The 24,357-nt window shown below is 37.8% G+C and overlaps 1 protein-coding gene across 2 annotated transcripts in view; it reads left to right on the forward strand.

Moving 5' to 3' along the window:
* Positions 1-1,348: 1,348 nt before the first annotated feature.
* The window catches only part of bsnb (bassoon (presynaptic cytomatrix protein) b), a 95,871-nt gene continuing 72,862 nt past the window's right edge, over positions 1,349-24,357 (forward strand). For both annotated transcript variants that reach the window (XM_084101162.1, XM_084101163.1), the window contains exons 1-2: positions 1,349-1,615; positions 16,236-16,611. In XM_084101162.1, coding sequence (XP_083957288.1) covers positions 1,437-1,615; positions 16,236-16,611 — 555 coding nt within the window. In that variant the 5' untranslated portion in view covers positions 1,349-1,436. The remainder of the gene's footprint in view (positions 1,616-16,235; positions 16,612-24,357) is intronic.

The following is a 24,357-nucleotide window of genomic DNA, read 5'->3' on the forward strand; positions in this document are numbered from 1 at the left end:
GAATACACAAGGAATTTTTCTTGGTACTGAAGCTTCCAGCACACATATACAAATACAACAAGGAATATAGTAATAATATTTAAGTATATGTTAAATACAAGTACTTTATGTATTTAATCTCACTTTATTAACCAATGTCTTTACTGCTGACCCTCGATGAACCAATTCAACCATGCGAATAAGCAATATTATCACATTGTGTAACATAATGCATTACTTTCCATAAAAAGTAACTAAGAAACACAATTACTTTGTTAGCGAGTAACGCAACATTGTAACACATTACAACTTTCCCCAAAACTGTTCACAAGTAATTCTAATATGCTGATTTAGTGCTCACGAAACATTTCTTATTGTCAATGTTGAAAACAGTCCTGCTGCTTAATATTTTTGTGGAAACCAGGATTCTTTGATGAATAACATTTCAGCATTTTTTGAATATCGAAACTTATGTAACATTATAAATGTCTTTAATGTCACCTTTGATCAATTTAATGCATCCTTGATGAATAAAACTATTCATTTCTTTAAAAAAAATCTTACTAACTCCAAACTCTTGAACTAGAAAAGCTTGAGGAAAAGGCATCAAGGTACTGTCAGTCTGTTTGCAATGCAGGCAAATCTTTGTGTTTTTCTCTCTTTCATTCTCCCTTATTCTATTTTTCATGCAGGTGAAAATGAGATTTTTTGCTATAGGATATATAGCAGCCATCTATTAGTGCCACAGTAGTGTCTGTGCACAGCTTGGGATAGAGTCAAAATTAGTATTGATTGAATTTGATTGATTTGAGCAGCTCTGCTTGGGTGTGAAATTACAATTTTGCCATCTGGAAGAGGACTGGTGACTTTGAAAGAGCACTTTGCCTGAATAACACTGAGCTCACACTTTCTCTTTCTTAAAAATAACGTTTTGTCCCAAATTTGTTATATTATTGTTATTATGTTTGGGTTATGTTATTTTTCCTTACTGTCACCTTTAGCTTGCTCAGTACATATTTATATAATGTTAAATAATAATGCTAATGTATTTGGGTTCATTTAATGCAGAGACGCTTATTCTTAGAACACTAAAAATCCAAACGTTGTGATCTCCACTGAAAAATAAATAAAATGACATTAAAAGGTAACTTTTTTTCATTATTTCAAGACATCAGTAATCTATGCATTTCTCCAAGGCTTTAGATCTAGGACACAAGCGCGTTCACGCCGCTCCTCCGCCCTGCCTCTGTTCTCTTGCACGCTCCCGGCTCTGCGCGTGCTCGGTCGAGCCCTTCCGCTGGGCGCACGCGTGCGCGCTCCGCCCAGGATGCTGGATTGTAGGTGATGATGGCGGAAGAGGAGCTGCGCTGAGTTTTCTCCCAGTTGTTTGAAATACACCCCTATCAGACGCTAGTCAGCAGATCTCGTCTTTGTCCTCCGTCTCACTCAGAGGGACTATGGGGAATGAAGCGAGCCTCGAAGGAGAGGGCCAGCCGGGGCAACCGGGAGGCGCTGTCCCCACGGCTGGAGCCCCGGCTTCCATTTCAGCACCAGCGGGCGGTGGACAGCTCCACAAGCCGAGCAACGGAGCGCCTGCCGGGGGAATGGGCACCGGACACGGCCCGGGAATGAACAGGTATCCCGAATCATTTCAAAAGCTTCTGGCACATGTATATTTTTGTGATTTCAATGCAATGCTTTGTGCTACACGATATGAGTCTGTGCGGTCTAATCTTGTGCTTTTACATTTAAAATGCCATATTACTTTTAGCCATATTCAGAATCGATAATTATGTTTTTAACAGCCTTGCACTTCACACCCGATGATTTACACACAATGATATGCATTACCTAAAACTAACCAAGCCAGTTTTCAGCTAAAAACCTCTATATGTGCATGAGATCAGCAATCAACTAACATATGCTGCACTCATGGGGTCATTTGATCTCTGGCATACTTGATGCATAGATCTATTTACATATGAGCATGCATATGTACATAAGCAGCCATATGAGAATGTTTTGGTTTTGCATGTTTTATTTAGTGTATATTTCCATTCATCACAGACAGTATGCGCTGTTAGCCTTGGTCTGTCCAGAACCAAGCCACCTTAGTTTCTGAGCTTTAATGGTCTGAATGCATGATTGATGATATTGCAAGATGCATATTAAGCAAGCAGAGATTTTCACATGCATTCATCTGTATTTAGTCAATAAATACTTGTGTAAATCTGGTGTCCGATGGTGTAGGCTATAGAAGCGAGTCATGTTCTGAGATAATTTGAGGTGTGTCACACTCTTATTTAATAATATAAACCCCAGTTTTCTTTGGTATGATAGTCAGGGCTGTTCAATTATTTGCTTTGTCAACCACGCCTAACAGTGCTGAAATCAAAATGCACTGGTACTGACATCTCACTGTAAAAGACACTTGAGGGTTCTGAGAGTGCAAGCATGATGAAATGTTATTATAGCATTAATAATTGATAAAATTTTGACAAGGATGCACGTGACTCATCTGTTACACGTGCAAGCAAACATCTTTCACTACCTCTCTCTATTCTTCCCCACCCCTCTCTCATCTCCTGTTCTGTCTCTCTTTACAATCTTTAAATAATGCAATGTGTGAATTTTCCTTGCAGATTTAGAATTATTCAAACTTTGTATTGCAATTCATGCTGTTTGCATATTTACTCTCTCAGGGTCGATATTGTATTGCAGTGGTTCTCAAGTGGTTTTGCTTCAGGACACAGATTTTACATTGGATATGAAGTGGCGACCCAGCACTGTACCAAAATTGGTTATTGTACAAAAACATCTCTTGGATTTCAATAGTTTTGTGCTCTTGGCAACCAGTAATTCATAGCACAAAACGCATTATGATTGGCACAAACTGGTTGGACCCATTTTTATTGTTGTCTGCATTTACATTGTGAAGCTTTCTTTGTGGTTTTTGGATGAGGGCAGGTCATGAGACTTGCGTTTACAGTAACAGATGAATTTGTGCCAAAATAATAAAACGTATGGAGACATGACCTTTAACAACAAAACATATAAGTGTTTTCCTTCTATTTTAAAAGTTAATAAGCCTATTTATTTTAGCATTATGTTTCCCTGCAACCCACTGTTTGAGAATCACTGTTATAATTTGGATAATATTATAATCTGTCTTGCCTCTACAGTAACAGATAGATTTGTGTCCATATACTCTATTTAAAAAGGTCATTTTTTCTGGCATCTATGTTTCTATGAAGAAGCTTTAACGTCCGAACCTTTCCATTGCACAAAAGGTTCTTTATAGTGGAAAAAGGATTTTAGATTTGTAAAATGTTATTTTATGAACAGTTCACAAGGTTCTTTGGGGAACCTCAAATGGTTCTTCCATTGCATCACTACGAAAACCCCAAATATGCACAATTAAACAATTAATTGTATTTGATTAATTGCTTTTAGCATTGTTTCCCTGCAACCCACTGGTTTAGAATCACTGTTATAAATTGGATAATATTATAATCTGACTTGCGTTTAGTCACAGATGAATTTGTGCCAAAATATTGTAGAGTTTGATTTGATGCACAACCCTTGACTTCAACATCAAAACATTTGGGACTCATTTTCTTTTCTGTTGTAAAAGTTGACAAGCCTATTTATTTTCCTGTTCTAAATTTTCTCAATTATACAGTTAGTTGCATTTTATTAATTGCTTTCAGCAGTGTTTTCCTGCAACCCACTGGTTGAGAATCATTGTTATATACTGGATAAAATGCTAGACGTCCTAAGTAAGGCATGTTTTGCATCTTGCACAACTTCGTATCAAGTGTTTTGAAGTGCAGATACACCGTGTAGCCAACCTGAAACATCGATTTACAATGCAATGATGCAAATGAAATGTATTTGTTGCGGGAGGGTGACCTAGCTGTCGGTTTGTTTATAGTCAGGCCTCTCGCAGTAAGACTATATTCTTGATGTCAGCGTTTCTCGATGGCCTGATTGGTTTGTTCATAAGCTAAAGTTGAATCAGTTTGGACGTGTGAGAAAAGTACAGATGCCTTTGTAGGGCATAATGTTCCTGCTGCACGTACTGACTGTCTGTCTGTGTCTGACCGGCATCATTAAAACTCCTGAATGGGTGTGTAGTCGCAGCCGTAGCCTTGCGTGAGTGTTTGAGGGAGAAACAAACCCACTGAGGATATTACTACACGGGCAGGGGAAACATTTGTTTTTCTCATAGGCCGTTCCGAGACTCTTTTTTCTTCTCGCGTCCTTCTCATGTTTTTATTGATGTGCTGAAAAGCCCAGATTTTTCTGTACAATGTCATCCCGTCATACACACACACATAAGTGTGTGAAAGGCTGCATCTCTGACTGATGTAATGTCTTATGTACCATATCAAGCCACTTCATCATTCACCGGTAAAGTGTGTGTGATGCCTACAGATGAGGCGAGACCTTGTGCTAATCTCCTCATGGGTTTCTTTCGCTCTGAAATCTTTTAAAACGAGTTTTAAAGTTTGCTGAAGCAGGTCTTTAAAATCATTTCACAGCATTACGGTCGGCTTGGTAAAACTGTATACTTAAGTCATAACAATAATAACATTTTTCTGTAACTGAGCTTTTTTAAAGTATAATGTACATTTCTAGTAACAAGCTAATCACATGCTCTTGCGAACTGCCTGGTGAAGCCAGATTCAATTTAGTGAGTCATTTTATTTGGGTTATTTCAATGAACTGGATTTATTGGAATGACTCAGTTGAATTCCTGCAACATTATACTTTTTTCCCTCCTTTATTTTGCAGTGAAATAAATAGCTAGTTAAATGTTGTGGATAAGTACTGTTCAAAAGTTTGAGGCTGTTTTTTAATGTTTTTGAAATAAGTCTCTTCGGCTCGCCAAGGCCTTATTTGTTACATCAAAAATACAGTAAAAACAGTAATATTGTGAAATATTATTGCAATTTAAAATAGCTGTTTTCTATTTGCTTATATTTTAAAATGTAATTTATTCCTGTGATCAAATCTGAATTTTCAGCATCTAGTCTTCAGTGTCACATGATCCTTCAGAAATCATTATATTATGCTGATTTCATTAATATTTTTGAGAAACTATGATATATTGTTTTCAGGATTCTTTGCTGTATAGAAAGTTCAAAAGAACAGCATTTATTTTTAAATTAAAATATTTTGTAACATTATAAATACATTTACTTAATTACTTTTGATCAATGTAATAAATTGCTGAATAAAAGTATTAATTTCTTTCCAAACAAATCTTACTTTTCCCAAACTTTTAAACAGTAGAGTAAATAATGGTGATATTTAGTTTTATGTAATATTTAGTTTTAATTTGAGTGTATTAACTATAATTCGTTTTTTTTTTTTTTTTTTTAGCTTGTAGTGAAGTTTACTACTAAAGTATAGTTTGACTGCTTGAATTACTAGTCTAGTTTCAAATCTTTCCTAGCAATCTTTCCAGTATTACAAACATTCTTGTGTTTCCTTATCATATTTAAGCTTTCAAATAAAACAGTTTCATTAAGATTGCATTATGAAGCTATATAGTTGCATGAATCTAATCACTTGGGGAAGCAGTCAGTTTCAAAATCGACATGTTTGAAAATTTTCATGGCACAAACTCAGAATGTTTCCTTTTGATTGACGGCCAAAATGAGGAAGCAGAAGCTATTAGTGTGTTTGTATGGACTTTTAAGAGGAGTGTGTAGGTGTTGTTTGTGCTATTAGTGAAACACGGATGAAGAGAAAGACAGGAGGAATGAGGGAGATGGATGGAGAGACAAGAAGAGGATCCGGCGCTTTATTTCCCAGCAGATGGGATAGGAACATTGCTGTCTTAGCCGCCAAACATCACCCCCATAAAAGGGACCTGAATTGTAATGACACAGAAATCGAATAAATGTTCTCAGTGAGCCTGCGGCATTCTTTTAGCGTTCTCTTTACGCTCCCGCTCAGAGTCTTTAAACCTCCCCATTTATTAAGCCTGGGAAGAAAACAGATACAATATAGTGATGCACGCCGGCCCACATGTCGAAAGGCCAATTTTAAAAAGGTTAATGTCACATCTTCCCATTTCAGACCTCTTCCATCAAATGACACTTAATCTTTAGTTGTTCACGGTTCCCCGGCCTTCAAACCTTACAGTACCAGCATGCCATCTTCATTGTATGTCAGCAATGGTGGTCTGTATTGCAATATAGTATAGTATAGTATAGTATAGTAGTATAGTATAGTATAGGCATATAGTACTCCACACCAGCCAAAATATTAACACCAAAATATTCATCCAACATACTGTAGATCTCTATGTAAACTGAATCCATTATAAATTGTAAATGTATTCAGCTTTCTGCAACAATTTTTTATTTTATTTTCTAGACTATTTTAAGTCATAAAGTGGGTGGGATATATTAAAAATTGAGCATGGCTTTGGCAGGCATGTATTGTGATTCCAAGCGGGTCCTAGGGTGCCTGAGTCTTCCCCTGCTCTACGGCGCCCCACAATAGTCCAATGTAAATCTGTGATGAATAGTAGAGATCTGAATAAATTCTAGCCATTTCACTCTAAACCAATGTACAGTTGGAAAATGTAATAAAACTCGAGCGTTTGAGCAACTGAACACACATCTGCAACCCATATTTCTCTGTGACGTGTCAATGGTCGCTTTGGCCAGGTGGTATTTATAGGGGCGGAGCTTTAGGTTCTAGAGAGCATTTGATTGGACAGAAGATGTGATGAGAAGCTGAAGTCTGCGTTGATGTCATAAAAATCCGAAGTGAGATACTGTAAGTTTTGACTGCTTATATCTAAATGCGGATTTTGTTATTGGTTTGGAACACACTAGCTTATTCATAACCTTACGGCTAACATATTCATACTAAAAGCTAAAAAACTTTTTGATGTCAGGGGGCCTTTAACGGGAATGAAAGCGAGGCTGTGAGGGATAGACATGCATCTCTTCAGTGGTTGTACTGTTATTTACTGTGTTTTTGGATTGTTCTGATTATGAAACACTGCCAAAATTTCTTTCCTAGAAATTTCAGAAGACAAAAAACTCTGGATAACATGAGCTGTGGAAAGTTATAAGTGATCTAGGAGCTTTATACAGTTTTTTTTAAGTCTATCCCTCACAGCCTCGCTTTCATACCTGTCATGGCGCTGCTCTAAATAAGGTCTATTGGGGCAGTTTTGAGACCGGCCCGCTTATTTTCACGTTACCACACGGATATTTTTCTTATAAAAATGCATCGTTTGGCTTCAGAAGGCATTTATTAACTCCCTTGAGCCGTATGGATTACTTTTATGATGGATAGATGCACTTTTTTGGGCTTCAAAATCTAAGGTACCATTCACTCCCAATATAAAGCTGGGAAGAGCCAGGATATATTTTTTTATATAAGATTATATAAGACTCAGATTGTGTTTGGCTGAAAGAAGAAAGTCATATACACCTAGGATGGCTTGAGGGTGAGTAAATTATGGGATAATTTTCATATTTGGGTGAACTAACCTTTTAAAGCCTGTCAATCAAAATTAGAGTGCCACCCTCAGGCTGAATAACGACATTAGATCTCTCCCAAAAGTGTGTCTGCAGTGATTTACAATATAAAGCTTACAAAATGTTCATCATAAACTAGCTCTAAAACCCAGAGTCTGCCCTACCTAAATTTTACAGTCAGGAGCTCCACACTAAAGTATAGTGCACCACACTAGAGTAAAGTACTCTAAGAGTTTAGTTCTATTCACCCTGAATATTCTGGGTTCAGTACAAGTTCATCTCAGTTGACAGCAAATGTGGCATAATGTTGATTACCACAAAAAGTCATTTCAACTTAACCCGTCATGGTTATGGTGAGGCACTTACAAGGGAAGTGAAATTCAGAAATGTAAAAAAACATTGTTTATATTTGTTTCTGCACTATTGAACGAGAATGAGTATTGTAACATGTATTGGCCTCATTGACTTCCATTGTAAGTGCCTCCCTGTAACCCAGATTTTTGCCTTTTTAAAAGAGTAGAAGACATATGTTGACATTAATTGTGTGGTAATCAGCTTTATGCCACAAATGACGATGACTTGTCTTGTACTGCACTACAGGAGTATAGGACTCCACACAGAAGTATAGTATAGCTCTTTTCACACGAGTCCTCGTAGGACTGTATCTCGAGCGAGAGGAGACACGAACTGAATTTGTCAGGCTTCACCCATGTCTGTTCTTCTCATGTGGAGCTGACTCCCACTGGTTCTGTACTCTCCTTCTGTCACTCTGTGACTCATCAGAGGTGTTAACACAGTAGAGAGAGGAGTGAAGGGGACTGCTCAGCACTACAGATCCAAATGAATCTGATCCAGCAGACATGGCTGTCTAAGGCTGCTGTTTGCCCCTTTATGGACTGCAGAGAGAAGAGAGAATCACAGTTACTGTTCGCTCCTGCTCGGTGAAACACTTAAGCCCCTTTGTACATGCGATTGTGCCCAATTTAGGATTTTATGTAGAGTGGTAGGATTAAAGTATTGTCATGCTGCATATAGATTTGATCAATGTAAAGCTGCAATCAAGGGAAACATATCAAAGTGAGCTGGTCATGTGATGCACAGGTTCCACATGAGAGTATACTGTAGACTTCTGTTTTTATATAAAGGTAATTATAAGCCTGTCCATCCATCCATCCATCCACCCATCCATTCGTCTGTCCATCCATCCTTCGTTCGTCCATCCTTCCATCCATCCGTCCATCAGTCCGTCCGTCCATCCATCCATCCATCCATCCATCCATCCATCCATCCATCCGTCCATCAGTCCGTCCATCCATCCATCCGTCCGTCCATCCATCCATCCATCCATCCATCCATCCGTCCGTCCATCCGTCCATCAGTCCGTCCATCCATCCATCCATCCATCCATCCGTCCATCCATCCGTCCATCAGTCCGTCCATCCATCCATACATCCATCCATACATCCCTCCATCCATCAGTCCGTCCATCAGTCCGTCCATCCATCCGTCCATCCATCCATCCATCCATCCATCCATCCATCCATCCATCCATCCATCCGTCCATCAGTCCGTCCATCCATCCATCCATCCATCCATCCATCCTTCCATCCATCCATTCATCCGTCCGTCCGTCCGTAAGCCCACACATATAATAATGGACATGGCAATGCACGTGAATTTACTTATACACTATAATTTGGGGAAAAAAATTTGCTCAGAACTAAGCCAAATCTGATAAAACCATCCTTTGGGAACCTCTAGGATTGTCCTCAATTGGAAAAACATAAATAACTAAAAAATAAAGAATAAATAAGAAAGAATAAAAATATTTATTTCTTTAAATTAATAGTAATGATAAAAGAAAATAAAAAAATACATAAAAATAATTTTTGAAAATAAATGTACATTTGTGTAACTGTGTGCATATTTTCTGCCTATGCAATTCTGTTTTATTAAATCATCTTTATATTAATGCAAACGTTTTCTTAAGCAGGTAACTTTTGAAAAAATGTATTAATGCCAAAATTGTTCGTTGTGATGGAAATTTCAACACACCTGAGGAAAAGTCTTTATTAAATTAATATAATTATTAATATTATTATTACAATTCCGGGTAAGTCCGTAGTAATTATAATTAGGTTTATATAAAAACAATAAATGTCTATGTCCTCATTTGGAGAGTCAAGCAAGTATGTACACATCTGTTTTGTTTCTTTATATCTATATTTCTGTTCGAGCAGATAGATGGTCTTGTGAGTTGTCTGAGAGTGAAATGTCATAATATCTAAATTTGCCATGCATTTTAAATAGAATGACCACCGAAAGTACAATGATTACCTGCATTGAGACACAGAGTAGAGATTGCTAATCAGTGATCCATTATGTTTTTTATTATTTGTGCATTCGTAGATAATTACCTGAGCACTAGACAATTATAAGGAGTACATGCTTCAGTTAATGACACAATCAATCATAGCAGACACAATAAGTTCTTGATTAAACACAAGTTATGGTGTATCGAATCACCCTGTCAATAACCATGGCCCTGCTTGTTTAACTCACTAACATTTAAAGTTTAAATCTGTAAAGTACTGGTGACAGACGTTTCTCAAGGGTATGTTAGCAAACAATGTTACAGACTGCATCCCTGTGTGTATAGTCTCTGTCCTAGGCTTTATACACTAACATGGGGTCTGAAAGAGAAGTCTCTTATGCTCACAGTATTTGATCAAATGTACAGTAAAACTGGGAAATATTATTACAATTGAAAGTAAGTGTTTTCTATTGTAATATATTCTAAAATGTAATTTATTCCTGTGATGGCAAATCTAAATTTTCAGCATCATTACTTCAGTCTTCAGTTTCACATAATCCACGAAGATGACAAACGAACGAAAAGGAAGCACACAAGTTTAACACATTTTTGATTATTTGATTTTGTTTGTAGTGTTTAATTGACGCCCCAAACCAGCCAGGAATTCAAATCTTTTCACAAATGACTGTAACCTTTTCTAAGTCTTGAACAGCCGTCCTGTCGCAGATGGTACTTTTAAAGATGGCCTATTATGCTTCTTTTTTTTAATTTTGCTGTTTGACTTTGTCAACTTTGTTTGAAAAGCTACAAAGCACAAAGTAATTTCAAAGGGACTTCTTCTCTATATCAGTGCTCACAGTTTCTGAACTCCCTGAAATGATTCAATTGTAGTCTTGAGTTTTCTTCCGGAAACGATTTTTGTCACAATTTTCCTTATTTAAAAATGTCTTGCCCAAGGCATACACAAAAAAAGGGAAGAGGCCTGGTTGAGTTATAAGTAGTGTGTTGTTGCCATGTCCAAGTGTTAGTTTTTACACCTGAGAAGCAGAAACTCATGGCAATGGAATGGGGCGTGACATTCCCCAAACATGCTTGAAGCGGTTGGCCAATCACAACACACTGGTCCAGCCGACCAATCAGAGCACATCCCGCTTTTCGCAAGGAGGGGCTTCATGAAGACAGGAATTAAACAGAGCGTTACTGACAGATTGGAAAGAGAGGTGCTGCAACAATGTCTAATATGTGAAAAATAATGTGTTTTTTGAACATTCAAGCATGAAAAACTTTTCTAGTAGAACCCAAAAACAAAATCAAGAAAAGGGCATAATACGAGCTCTTTAGTATTCAGGTTGTGAGGAATTAGACCTTTTAAAATATTATTTAGCTGTCCTGTCATTGTTCTGACTTTTGAGCATGGACATTACAGGAAGCTTGATTTAGCATCGAGTGCGTTTACCCTCTAGCTGTTCTCTTTACTGTTAATTCACTCTCTATTGAAGCTTTCTCTGCCCTGCCCAGGCTTCAGGATTTCAGTAAGGATAAATTCAATGCATATTGATATGAGCAATATCTCAGAGTGCATTGGGTGCATAGTTCTTCTTATTTTAATAAAGATATTATGAAATGCCCTCAGCAGAAATCTATCAGCCATGTGATGAAATGTGTGATGAATTTGTCAGTGAGTTTATTTCTGCCACAGACAATAAGCACATTTGTATATGTTGTATGTTATTTAAAACTACTGTCACGCAGTGATTATTCTAGACTTCAGTGAAATTAAATGAACTTTAATCTCAAATGAACTTTAAATAGGCTTCTCATATTTTACTCTTGAGAAAAGGCCTCACAGGTCTCCTGGTATAGTTTCAGAAAAGATCTCAAGAATGTCTCAAACTGTGCTCTGATTTGCCGAGATATGCAGTCTGAAGTCAGAAATCTCAATATGACCACAAATATTGTTCATCAAATTCTTCCTAAAACAAATAACCTGCATGCCAACAGTTGTCCCATTTGCTTGTATGTTTATATATTACAGTGCATGCATTTGCTTCTCTCGGACATGCAGAGAGTTTCTCAGATTCAATATATAGGCTATTTTGCCTATATATTTGCTATATTTGGACTTAATTTGACCTAATATGAAACAGTAAATCAATATGCAGTCCATAAGTAAGAGTAAATTGAAAACTACTTACCATTAAAACTAGTGCTTTCAGGTCAATTCATGTCCGATTTTTAAGTGACACAATTCAATATTACATTTAACATACCGCAGATCAAGATCCCTACACAAATGCAAACTCTTCTGTCCATTTGGACTGTAAAGAATGATAATCATCTTTTTTTTTTTTTTTTTTAGCTATTTCTGCTTTGCTAAAAACTGTAAACAGACAGTGGCTATGTAGTTTGCAACCAATTTATGTATAAGACTGGGTAATTACTCCACTTCACATTGTCTAAGAAAATTTTTGTTTGTTGTGCCACATCATGAATGGTTGGTGTATTAAACATGAAAATGAAATTAAATATTATTTTCAGCCCTCTGGTACTGTTCGTGTGTCGGCCAAAAATGACAGAATGTTTTATTATTTCAATGAAATGTATATTTTAGTTCAATAATGTATTTTTATTTTAGATTTTGTATTTAATGGTTCTAAATTATATTTATGCAGTAGTTATAATTCATTTATTAACTTTTTGAGCATCGGCCTGAATTTAATTTACAACTTAAACTGTCATAAATATTGAATGCTTTGGAGCATAGACTTCAGTTTGGTGTCTTTTTAAAGAAGACACATGACAGATTATTGCTGAAGTGAAAAAAGTGAACTTGAAAAAAGAAGAATTTTACATTTATTGTTAGGAAAAATGCACAAAAATACCATTTTCAATTTTTATATGAAATATATATTTTCTAAAACTGAGAAAATCAAAGTCATAAATGCTAGGCAGCCTGGACACCATGGACCAGATTTTCCTCTCAAAAAGGGAACCAATCACAGAACAGGGAGGGAGCAGCAAGACGATGACACCGAAGTAGTTTGTTTATATCTATGGATCCAACATGGCATTAGACGCGAAGTTACCTTTCGATGCAGCCTTAGATAGTGTTCTAAGTAGTTTAGAACGCAAGTTTATTTCGTCTTCTTCCTCGTCGAATTTCTGTCGCTCTACATACGTCATCTGGTATAATTGAAACGATTGGCTATGAGCTACGAACAGGCGCATTTGATAGACATTCGTAGCGCCCAATAAACGGCTCTGGGCATTCGTAAACCACGCCTCAAATACGAGAAAATGAACATGTGGTTCCCAGACCACGTCTCAATGAGAAGAGGTCTGACGTTAGCCAGGCTACAAAAAATGAGCTTTCAGTAAGAATTTGTGCGCAGTACCAAACGTTTCCAATAGATGAAATTCGTCATTCATTGCAATGCAGTAATTTTTGACCGCGAACAACACAAGTCTGACTACTTTTTTTTCATGTCCATGATTTTAACACAGCAAGTGCCAAAACCTTTACCAAGTTTTTTTCCATTCTACTGAAATAAAATAATAATAATTCTGTCAAAAACAAACATCCCATTTATTCTCGCATTCAAAATCAACATATTTTTGTAATCGATTATATTGATGTATCGTTCCAGCCCTAATTTATAATTTAGCTTTCTACATTTTTTTAAATGGCTCAAGGCTTGATCTGCAATGACTGAAACAAAGCTAGTCAAGTGTTAGCAATTGGCACTGAGTCACACCAGTGGGAAATGTAAGGGTGGAGTTGACATTTGTTTTTCACAACATTTTGACCTGGGGTTGAGAAAGACTTTTAACGTTTAAAATTGATGCCCTTTACCTTGAAATATGCTGAAAGACCATTGGAAATAGTACCTGTAAGCCTTTCCCTCTGAGTCGAACTGTTTCGAAGTCAATATAGTGTCTAAATTGAATGTTGGGAAGGAACTTTGGATCCCTAGTTGGACTGAGATTAAATTTCTTTGCAGAATACAAAGCTGACACTGAAATAATGAGCTTTTCTCCCTCTTTGGCGTGTCTCGGTTGATTCAGACCCTGGTAATAATGGCTTTAGATGAAGCAGGATGGGAAAGACGGCCTGATTTTCTGGCGTTGAAGTTTCACTTGAAGTTTTAGGGCAGCATATAATGAGGGACCAGGTGCTGGAAATATTCCTGGACAGACAACAGAGCAAGACACACACACACACACACACACACACACACACACACACACACACACACTTCTCAGCCTGACTCACTGTTACTGTGAAACCTGCTATTTTAGTTCTCACACGCTTTTCTCGTTTCTCAGAATCTGACAGAGGAAGTGTAAGCTTTTGAAGTGTCTTGTGTGTACATTCGAGGCTCTCTGTGTGTACCCGTGCGCTGGTGTGTTAGCCGGGCTCTCCGGAGACGTTGTTATGACCATAGAGAAAGCTGAGAATCCATTCTAATTGCTCACTAATCCCAGCACCAGCCTGTGGAAGAAAGAAGAAGAGAAAATCATTACTGCTGTTGACATGTGATAAACGACCTCAGAGTAGCAGAAAGTCTGCACAAACCCTCTCATGCCTTTATAGGCAACTTACGGACAAAACACAGAAAAAGAGGCCAAGAAAGGGTTCAACAAAAGCTTAAGTGATAGTTAGAAAGCAAGCAGCTGTAAATGTGAGAAAGCATAGGACTCGTAAATATGTAGTTGAACGAAAATGTGGATATTAAGTAAGCTCAGTAAAACAAACCACAATACCTCATTCACATGTAAATTTGATCATGAATAAAACATACAAGTAGACAGAAACAGTTATGCAATGATCAAAAGTTTCTTTATGACACACTCCATGACTCACATTCATACTAAAGCAGTTCATCTTTAAACAGGACACACATTCAGCATCTCTTTCTTGGGTAATAATGTTGTTTTCTGAAGGCTTCGGAATTATAGGTTCAGTTATGGGATTACCATAATGGTTATTGATCACCATTGACAGTTATTTTGAGTGAAACGACATTAAATAGCTCATTAGAGGATATTGATTAAATGCTTAAGTACGTTCACAGCTCTTATTCTTTCCGGCTTCTCCAAAAGTGTCAAGAGAAAATCGCTCACAAACGAACTTACAGCATGATGTAGTGCGGTGACGATGTGATAAAACGGCCACTGGCAGATTTTTAAGATTCTTGAGCTGGAATGTGTGTGTGTTTGTGTTTGAAGTAAACAGCAGTTCCATTAAAATGGTTCCATTGAAAGGATTTCTTTGAATAAAGCATTCAATCACCTGTGAGTTCTCCTTCATGGTTGATTTCTGCATCTATCATCCAACTATTTTGCTGGCTTTTTCCAAATTTTGCCACAGATGTCCTCTTATGCAGAGCCATCTTGAACTTTCTGTGTCTGCTATCTGATATTTCACAATAAAAACCAATTCAATACCAATACAGATTATTTTAAAAGGATAGTTCACCCAAAAATGAAATTTGTCTTTAATTACTCTCCTTCATGTCATTTAGAATCCTTAAGACTTTCGTTCATCTTCGGAACACAAATGAAGACCTTTTTGAAGAAATCTGAGATATTTCTGTCCCTCCATTGACAGCTACGCAACTACTTCTTTGACGCTTCAAAAAACGAATCCATATGAATTGAGCGGTTTAGTCCAGATTTTCTGAAGAGACCTTTCGCTATTATAAAGATCGCTTTATATGATGAACAGATTGAATTGAGGTTTTTATTCACATATAAACATTCATCAACTCACACATCAGTGATGGTAAACAGACACAACATGCATTATTATTATTATAACAATTATATATGTTTATTATATTGTGTTAATATATATTGTGTTATTATAATAATGATAATAATAACAATAATTACACTACATATTGATTTTATTGTTGTTATTACAGGTTGCTTTGAAAATCTCTAACCATAAGTATGAGCAATAGCAGTGATGCTTGCCTTAATGGGCACCAGTAATGATAATTCATAACCATAATCTGTTTTTTTTATTAACCTCAAATCCGTGATTTTGTAACTTTGCCACTAAGCTTCTTCTGTTCTATGTCAAAGTTCAAGAATGACCATTTCAGACAAGTAAATATGCATAACTAAAGAGGAAACCTTTTTATCACCGCAAATTACGTTTTCATATTCTTTTGGAGAATCATTGAAAGTCCTTGTCAATCCGTTTGCGTCCGTCCCCCAGATTTTGCCCTGCTGTATTGATTTATCTTTCTATTTTCATTCAAACTGCTCGGGAAGCTGCGGCACAAAGCTCTTTAAATCTCCTCCTGTGAATCCCCTGGGCAGATGGATTCAACAAAGTGTTCAGCTATCGTTGATTTCAAACATATGCCACACCCCCCTGCTTTAATTCACGCACCAATGTCTTTTTATTTTTCGTCCCACAGTATCCAAGGCAAACCAAATCAGACAGACCCAAACATGGGACCTAAACCTGGGGGTCCGCCAGGTACAGGACCTGGTCCTGGAGCCCAGACACAGCCTCAGGGCCCCGGTCAGAGTCAAGCTGCACGGAAGAACCTCCAGGTGGACGTGGGGAGCAGTAAAGGCGGGCACCCTGTCTCGCCCGGGGGCAGCGCTCCCTCCTCGCCCTATTCTTTGCCCCAGATCGCACCCATGCCCAGCAGCAAGCTGTGTCCGGTGTGCAAGAGTGCAGATCTGACGGGCACCACAGACGGCCAACCAAACTGCAATAAATGCACACAGTGCCACTCCATGGTGTGCAACCAATGCGGATTCAACCCCAACCCTCACCTCACTGAGGTAAGCAGCACAATGCATGTATTTTTTTTTTCTTCTGTATGGATGCATTATGAAAGCTTGTTTCTGTCACGGAATAAAAAAAATAAAAGTAATTTTGACCATTTATCTCACAATTCTGAAAAACTTGGAATTGTGAGTTATAAAGTCTTGTTGTTTGATTAAAAAGTCGCAAGTTGCAATTACCTTTTTTAATTTCTGTGGCAGGAACAAGCTTCAATAAAACTGATCAAAAGTGACAGTAAAACATTTATAACGTTACAAAAGATTACTATTTCAAATAAAAAAATGTATCATGGTTTCCACAAAAACATTAAGCAGCCCAAATATTTTCAACATTGATATTAATCAGAAATGTTTCTTGAGCATAAAATCAGCATCTTAGAATGATTTCTGAAGGATCATGTGAAGATTGGAGGAATGATGCTGAAAATTCAGCTTTGATCACAGGAATAAATTACATTTTAAAATATATTTAAATAGAAAACTGTTATTTCACAATTTGTCTTAGTTTCAATGTGAATTTGATCACATTAATGCAGCCTTGGTGAGCACGAGAGACTTCTTTTCAAAAGCATTAAAAATATAACTGACCCCAAACTTCTGAAGGGTATATCATAAGTCCCCCGAGAGACCTATTACAGACTAGTCTGAGCTTGAATACTCGCCATCAGTGTGATATAACATGGCGAAAAAATAAAAACCCATTGCAGTCCAAATGATTATTTTCGATTAGAGTTTTACTGATAGATTTCTGGAGGAGAGAGAGAGATGTGTTAAACAAAAAGCTCTGGGTAATGAATCCTACGCTTGGTCTCAGCCTCCATCTGGCACGAACCCAGGACACACACTGCACTCAACCTGGAACTGCTCAGAAGAGTGTCCTCCGGGGTGTATGGGAATGCGTGCGTGTGTTTGCTCTGTTTCTGCGTGTAGGATGCATTGGAAAGACCGAGCCAATGTTCAGAGATGCGTGTGTGGGAAAGCGAGAGGGCGCGCGGCTGAGCGTGTGAGGGTGAGATTGTTTCAGCATGTTCGAGGATGTTGCTCGAAGTTGCAAATGGCTGGTGGTGCTTTAAAATCCTGCAAGTGTAAGTTAGACAATGGACAGGAGGACGGAGAGGAGGGGATGTTGACAGCTCATGGTTGCAGAAGGATCAGCGTGGAAGGGGCTCTAAAGTGATTTTTCAGGCATCTGGTCTCTTGGCTCTGAACTCCAGCAAAGCCATCAAGACGGGAAATGCAAATCAGTCCCCTAGTCAGTAGCCAAGGGAAATTTTAGAAGGGTTGAAGAACAGTTCAGACATAGAATTACATATAACAAAAAGCTGTGTCATGTAAATGTTCTCTATAGAAAGCTCAAATCTAACATAAAAGTTTGTGTTTATATAACACACACACACACACACACACATATAATATTCAAACGATTTGACAGCCCTAGTTTAAAGGTAATAAACCAAAAACAGCCTGCTGTAAGCATTTATATTTTTGGAATACCACTTATTAAAATGCCTCTACTACCTGGCAGATTTCACTGAAATAGCTGTCCTGAAATCACACATTTGTTTCCATGACAGCTCTCGGCTCTTTACATGGTAAAAAAAGGATGTGAATGCAGCCTCTGCACATTAGCCAATCAGAAAAGAGCCTCTCTGTTGGTAATTTTGCATGCTAGGGTTGGATGATATGTCTTTGAAGGTCGGCGTTTGGAGAAAGATCGTGTGGTTGAAGGGATGGTCTTAATTCAGACCATCAAGATGGCGAACACACACTACCATTCAAAAGGTTGTGGTCTCTTATGCTCACCAGGGCTGCATTTATTTGTTTCGAAATAAAGTAATATTGTGAAATATTATAACAGTTTAAAATAACTATTATCTATTTTAACATTTTAAAATGTAATTTGTTTCTGTGATGCAAATCTAAATTTTCAGCATCATTACTCCAGTCTTCAGTGTCACATGATCCTTCAGAAATCATTCTATTTGGTGCTCAAGAAACATTTCTTATTATTATCCATGTTAAAAACTGTTATGCTTCTTATTATTTTTGTGGAAAACGTGATGCTTTTTTTCAGGATCCTGTTATGAATAGAAAGTTCAAAAGCAGCATTTATTTGAAATGTATTTTTTTTGTAACAATGTCAGTCTTTTCACTGTAACTATTGATCAATTTGAGTCATTTCTGAATACATTAATTCATTTCTTAAAAAAAAATTACAGACCCTAAACTTTTAAAAGTTAGTGTAGGTCACGGAAAGTGTGGGATGTGGAAAAATTTGACTTGACTTATGCTATAAGTGGACTTCAGGGATTTAAATAAAGTGTTAAGTGTAAAATATGGCATTTAATAAATGAAAATTGTGAAAGTTTTACTAAAAGCTAAAATGTTTCTACTAAATGATACATAATAATAACATTCAGGCATTATAATCAGACAGCTGATATATCTGTATCATGTTTCAGCTTTTGACTATCATATCGCCACATTTTTCACAGAAGGCTTCATCTTTAGAAATTCAATTGGGGAAGCTTTTGGGCCCTGCTGTGCTTCATAAAGACAGGATTGAATTAATTGGGCCCCAGTGAAACAGTGGACACTACAAAGCGGTTCTGAGACTGTCTTGATTTATATTGACGTTACAGCACATAGCATACAACACTAACTCAGCGTTTTTAACAGCCCTGCTGTCAGTTCAGCTACATGTGACAAAATGATGGGAAATATGTCATCTGGCATGTAATTTCAGGGTTCAAGAGCAGATGTTTTATGAGCATATGGTTTGAATTACTAGAGATCTCTGCACAATAGAAATACAGCAATATTGGTCTGTATTCAAATTTGTTTGAATTATAATTTGTATGCATCAAGCATGAACTAAGCATTAGCATACATTTCAGTGAAACAGGATACATCGTGATACTCTAAATCAGTTGTATGTAGAGTAGGGGTGGGCGATATACTGGTTGAAGCGACAAACTGGCTTTTCTGATCACTTTGCTTTCAAAGAGAAGATGAGGAAGAACTTGTTAGGACTAAGGTGCACTCTATGTGATGTGGAATTGACACTCCTGTCAGTTCTTTGGCAAAACAAACAGGCTATTAAATGAGCTGTATAGCCATATGGCAAACATCTAGACAGAAGCGTTCAGACTGAGGAAATTATCTCAGGAACTATTAAAGGATTAATAGCGCATTTATCCAGTAATTTATCTTCATTTAACACCGAATAATATCAATTAAAAATAGTGCAATATTGATAATTTTACCCAATATGTATGTGAAATATTTGTATGCTTGTTCAAAATTTGCTTTCTTAGATTAGCAACATTTCAACATCAATCTCTGTACTACCCTTGTACGCTGAGTTTCCTCTGCACTTCACATGCCGTTTGTATGATGCATATATAGAGCGTTATTAATTGATGACTTCAGTTAGGATGCTGCTTAGAAGGAAGGAAGCTGACTGTAGGAAATATCGAGTTGTTAGTATATTTTGTGTTTGTCAGAATGTTCCGGTACTGATGTTTTGTCCCAGGTGTTGCACTAGTGAAGTGTAAAGATATCATGTTAAAGTTGAACTCTAAATGTCTCTTGGTGAACAAAGCATAGAGAACATGAGACAAGAAGCAAGAACAGCTGGTGAAGAGGAAAATGAGGGGCGATCTGATCTCTATGCAACAGACACCTGGAGAGAGAGAGAGAGAGAGAGGCATGACATGATGGTGACAACACTGAGTGGGATGCGGGAACCAGGGATATACGGACAGAGAAATAGCAGAGTGGGGAAGGGGGATGGAATGATAGAAGGAAAGAGAAAGTGGCGCTGACACACTCCAGTAGTCACCCACCAGCATACAGGAGGCGTTCCCACTCTGCCATTGGCTGATCCTCTATTTATAGATCCTGCTGTGTCTCTACAATGATGCCAGAGAGTGTGGAGGATCAGAGGCGAGAATGGGATGGAGAGAGCAATGATGGTGTAGAAATGCAGAAAACGAAAGGGTACAAATTGATCAGGCAGCATGGAATCAATATTGAGATTTTTTTTTATTTTAAATGATTTATCTGTGCACATCTTTTAAAAAAAATCATATTCCCTCGTAATCTTTAATCAAAATAACTTCCCCTCCTTTGCAGTGACATCTCATCTCTTCTCTGATGATGTGTTTACTAGCGCGAGGGCGGGGCAACCTGCCACTCACATGAGATCCACCAATAGCAAATCACAACCATTCAATCAATTCCCCTGACAAAATCAAGTCCCGCCCTACATTTTTTCTTGTTTGAGAAGCCGTTTCGCTCGGATATACTTCACAATAGGGAAGACAAATCACCACTTCCATTTCATGCCGACTTTAAGCTAAAAATAGTTGTGCCTGTTTGGCTCATAAACACTGTTCGCTCTGAAAGCTCTGGGGTAATGATGGTAGAATATGAACATCATGAATTATTCTCACTCCACGAGTTCTTCGGAAGTACGTGAGGAAATCTGTGACTTAACGGGAACGTGAAAGTTAATAGATCGGTTTTGCATGCTGGCTCTGAATGTCTCCTGTCTTGTGGTTTTCACGCTATCTAGTGGATCCGTCATGAGACTGACAGCGGAAACTGAGTGTAGGGCCATCTGGGCTACAACACACACATCCCAGCACAAACACAAAGAATACATGCACACACACACTGCCACGACCCTAGAGATTTCATGCTATTTTTCCACCATTACACAAATCTGCTCATGCAGGCAGCTTGTGTGTTATTTGCTTACCATATGTAATGCTAAATATACACACCGTATGTATTTTCAAGTGCATGAATGATATTTTTTTTATAATTTTCTGACATTGTTATATTAGACATTTAGAGGTCAGATTTACTAACAGCTTGTGCCAGCGCAAACCCTCTTTTGACGTTAAAAACTACTGTCAGGACTTTCTAAAGACACGCAGTGAAAAATTAGCGCTGAAAAGGCATGGACAGGGTCATTTTTGCGGCTGACCTTATTGCATATGCATTTGTGGGAGTTTACCATCAGATGCAAAATTTATGGAAGGAGAGTATTTAAATGAATCATGCAAGGTGATTTACTAAGGTTTGCGCCATTATTTACCATTCAAAAAAGCATGTCTTAAACCAGACGCTAATTTGCGCTGCTCTTGGTAAATTGCGATGGTCATTAAAGAAACTTTACACTCCCATTGGCGGTTTTATAGCCTGACGTCGTCATACTCAGATTCTAGTCAGAATATGAGTCTGATACTGCTCCATTGGGCTGTGATTAAGGGGCGTGTTTCAACCGAACCAGGAAAGAAAATGCCTCTGCACTGGATAGACCTACAACCAATCAGAGCAACGGAGCAAGTGACGTATGTTCTTCATTCATCTTTCCGATCGACAAATGCCTTGATCATGGTTCTCTGTTTCTCCTTTAAAATTAATGCGCTGTCGATATCTTCTATAACAGACGCGATGGTGGAATCTACACATTCTCCAGCGGCAGTCATCTTTGTTGTAAACGAATTCAACACAAGCGCTCTTTGGTGACGTGGATGATTACGTTGCTGTTGATCATCTGTCCATCATCGTATAAAGCCCGCCCTGACAATTTGATTGGTCCGAACAGCTCTGGTTCGAGCATAGTTTCTCCACAACGGATCAAGTCCAGACCAAACTTCCCGACCTCAAATGTTGTGGGCGGGGCTAAGTTCGGCTGACATCCAGGCTAGCGTTTTTTTGGAATTGCGCTTTCACGCTAATTTGCCCTGTTTAGTAAATCTGGCCCTAGGTGTCCAAAAAGAAATCATGGATATTTAGTAGTGTTTGTAAAGGCTAATTGTGTTTGTGATTTGAGGTGAAGTAGCACAGTTTATGATGCTATTTTGCTATTTTTATTGGAAGTATATTTAAATGTAACATTAACAAACAGTTTCTGAGATATTTATTTATTTAACTATACAGTAGAACACTTGACTCTAGCATCATAGTTTTGAGTTTTGCATAAGCAGTTGGCTACTTTATTCAGTTGGGTATTTTTGATGCCGTTTGAGAAATATAGAATGTTGTTTTAGTTTTTTTTGTGCGAGCGAGATGAGTTAAAGGTACAGTAACCAATTTCTGAAAAACACTGTTGAAAGTAGATCGGGGTGAGCACCACATCACACTTGTAGCCAATCAGAAGTAGGGGGCGTGTCCACTTATGATGGGGGAAGAGAGAGTGTGAGCAAGATGGAGATTTGAAGAAAGACTAGAAAGAGAGATGGCCAACAGACAATACAAAAGAGAAAAGGTCAGAGGAATATCCCTGGAAAAAGAAGGGTTATGATCAGGCAAGAGCTTTACGATCCATGTTAATATTAGAAAAGCTTTCCTGCGCTGTAGAGACGCTTAGGTTGCATTGTGTCTGCTTCATACATGAGTATCACTCATTTTGCTATTTCACAGCACCAAGATATGCTGTTGTTGTAATATTAGCTCTAGTCAAAGGACAGTTTTGAGTGTCATTGTTTGTCTGGAGCTGATGGGCTACTGGTGACTAACAACCAACTCTTGCTTGTATATACTTTTGTGTATGTTCATTTTTTGTTCTTCCTTGTCGTTTGTTCATCATCTTTGCTTTTTTTTCCGCTAAGCATTATTTTGCTTCACCTCAGCTATGATAAAGAGACATCCCGTCTTGCATTTTGCGGGCGGAGCAATGAAGGGAGGAGCTGTTTGTTTGGGTTGATTTCAAATGTCAACAGTGTTTCTCAGAAATCGCTTACTGCACCTTTAAGAGCCTTGTGCATAAATTTACACTATGAGTGTCATTCGCACAAATTCACTTAAAGGAACTAAATGTGTTAACGTGTTATCTGCGGACATATGATAAGATAAATCTCGGTTGAATATTTTAATCACCTGTGGCTATCCTTTTATTTCCCCCTTTAGCATAGTCATATCAAACAGCACATGGTAAAATTGGATCAGAAGGGCTTGAGTTGATATTGAACTGATGTGTGAAATGGCTGCCGGTCTCTGAGGGCTGAGTAAGAATGCATCGCTCACCACGCAAACATGATTAATCAAACAATAGAGTACTGTGTTTTTTCTAAATGGCACAGTGTCTCGCTGCCTCTCCGAGACAATAGAATCTGTCATGCGTTAAAGAGACTGACGCACCACTTTTGGCGCTAATAAACAAAATATGCATTCATGTGAAAAAATGTGTTGTAATAGAAATAGTTTCTGAGAAACAGAATGTTATGATTCTGTGAGTTTTATAATAGGAAAACACCTTTTGTTTTGCATAGCGCAGATGTCGTTGCTAACGTTTTCATTACCTGAAGGTCACACCTGGACCTTGTGGAATATTGTGGGCTATTCCGTCTATTCTGCATTCGCAACATGTCGTAAATTACCATAATTACAAGTTGACAACTCGTAGAGTTTACTCAGAGCTGTTTACGTCCTTGGATTCTGAATTCATTTGTTTCTATGGTGATGGTTGTAACACTGAATAAGAGATCATTACGTGGGTGGCTAGCCAACTGTTTTGTGCTAGCTTTGCTAACAGTTAACCATGGTTTGTTTTATTATTATTAAGTCTTATTAAATGACTGCAAATATCAAACAGAAATATGTGTTAGCTACCAACCCATCTGTAACTTTTAACGCTGCAGCTTGTTAAACTGGTGAACATGGACAAGCAATGGACAGGCAAAATTAGAAATTAAAGAAATAATAAATCAGTTTGGTCACGTCTGAGTC

This window comes from Abramis brama, assembly GCF_963993115.1.
Source record: "Abramis brama genome assembly, chromosome: 23".
NCBI lineage: Eukaryota > Metazoa > Chordata > Actinopteri > Cypriniformes > Leuciscidae > Abramis > Abramis brama.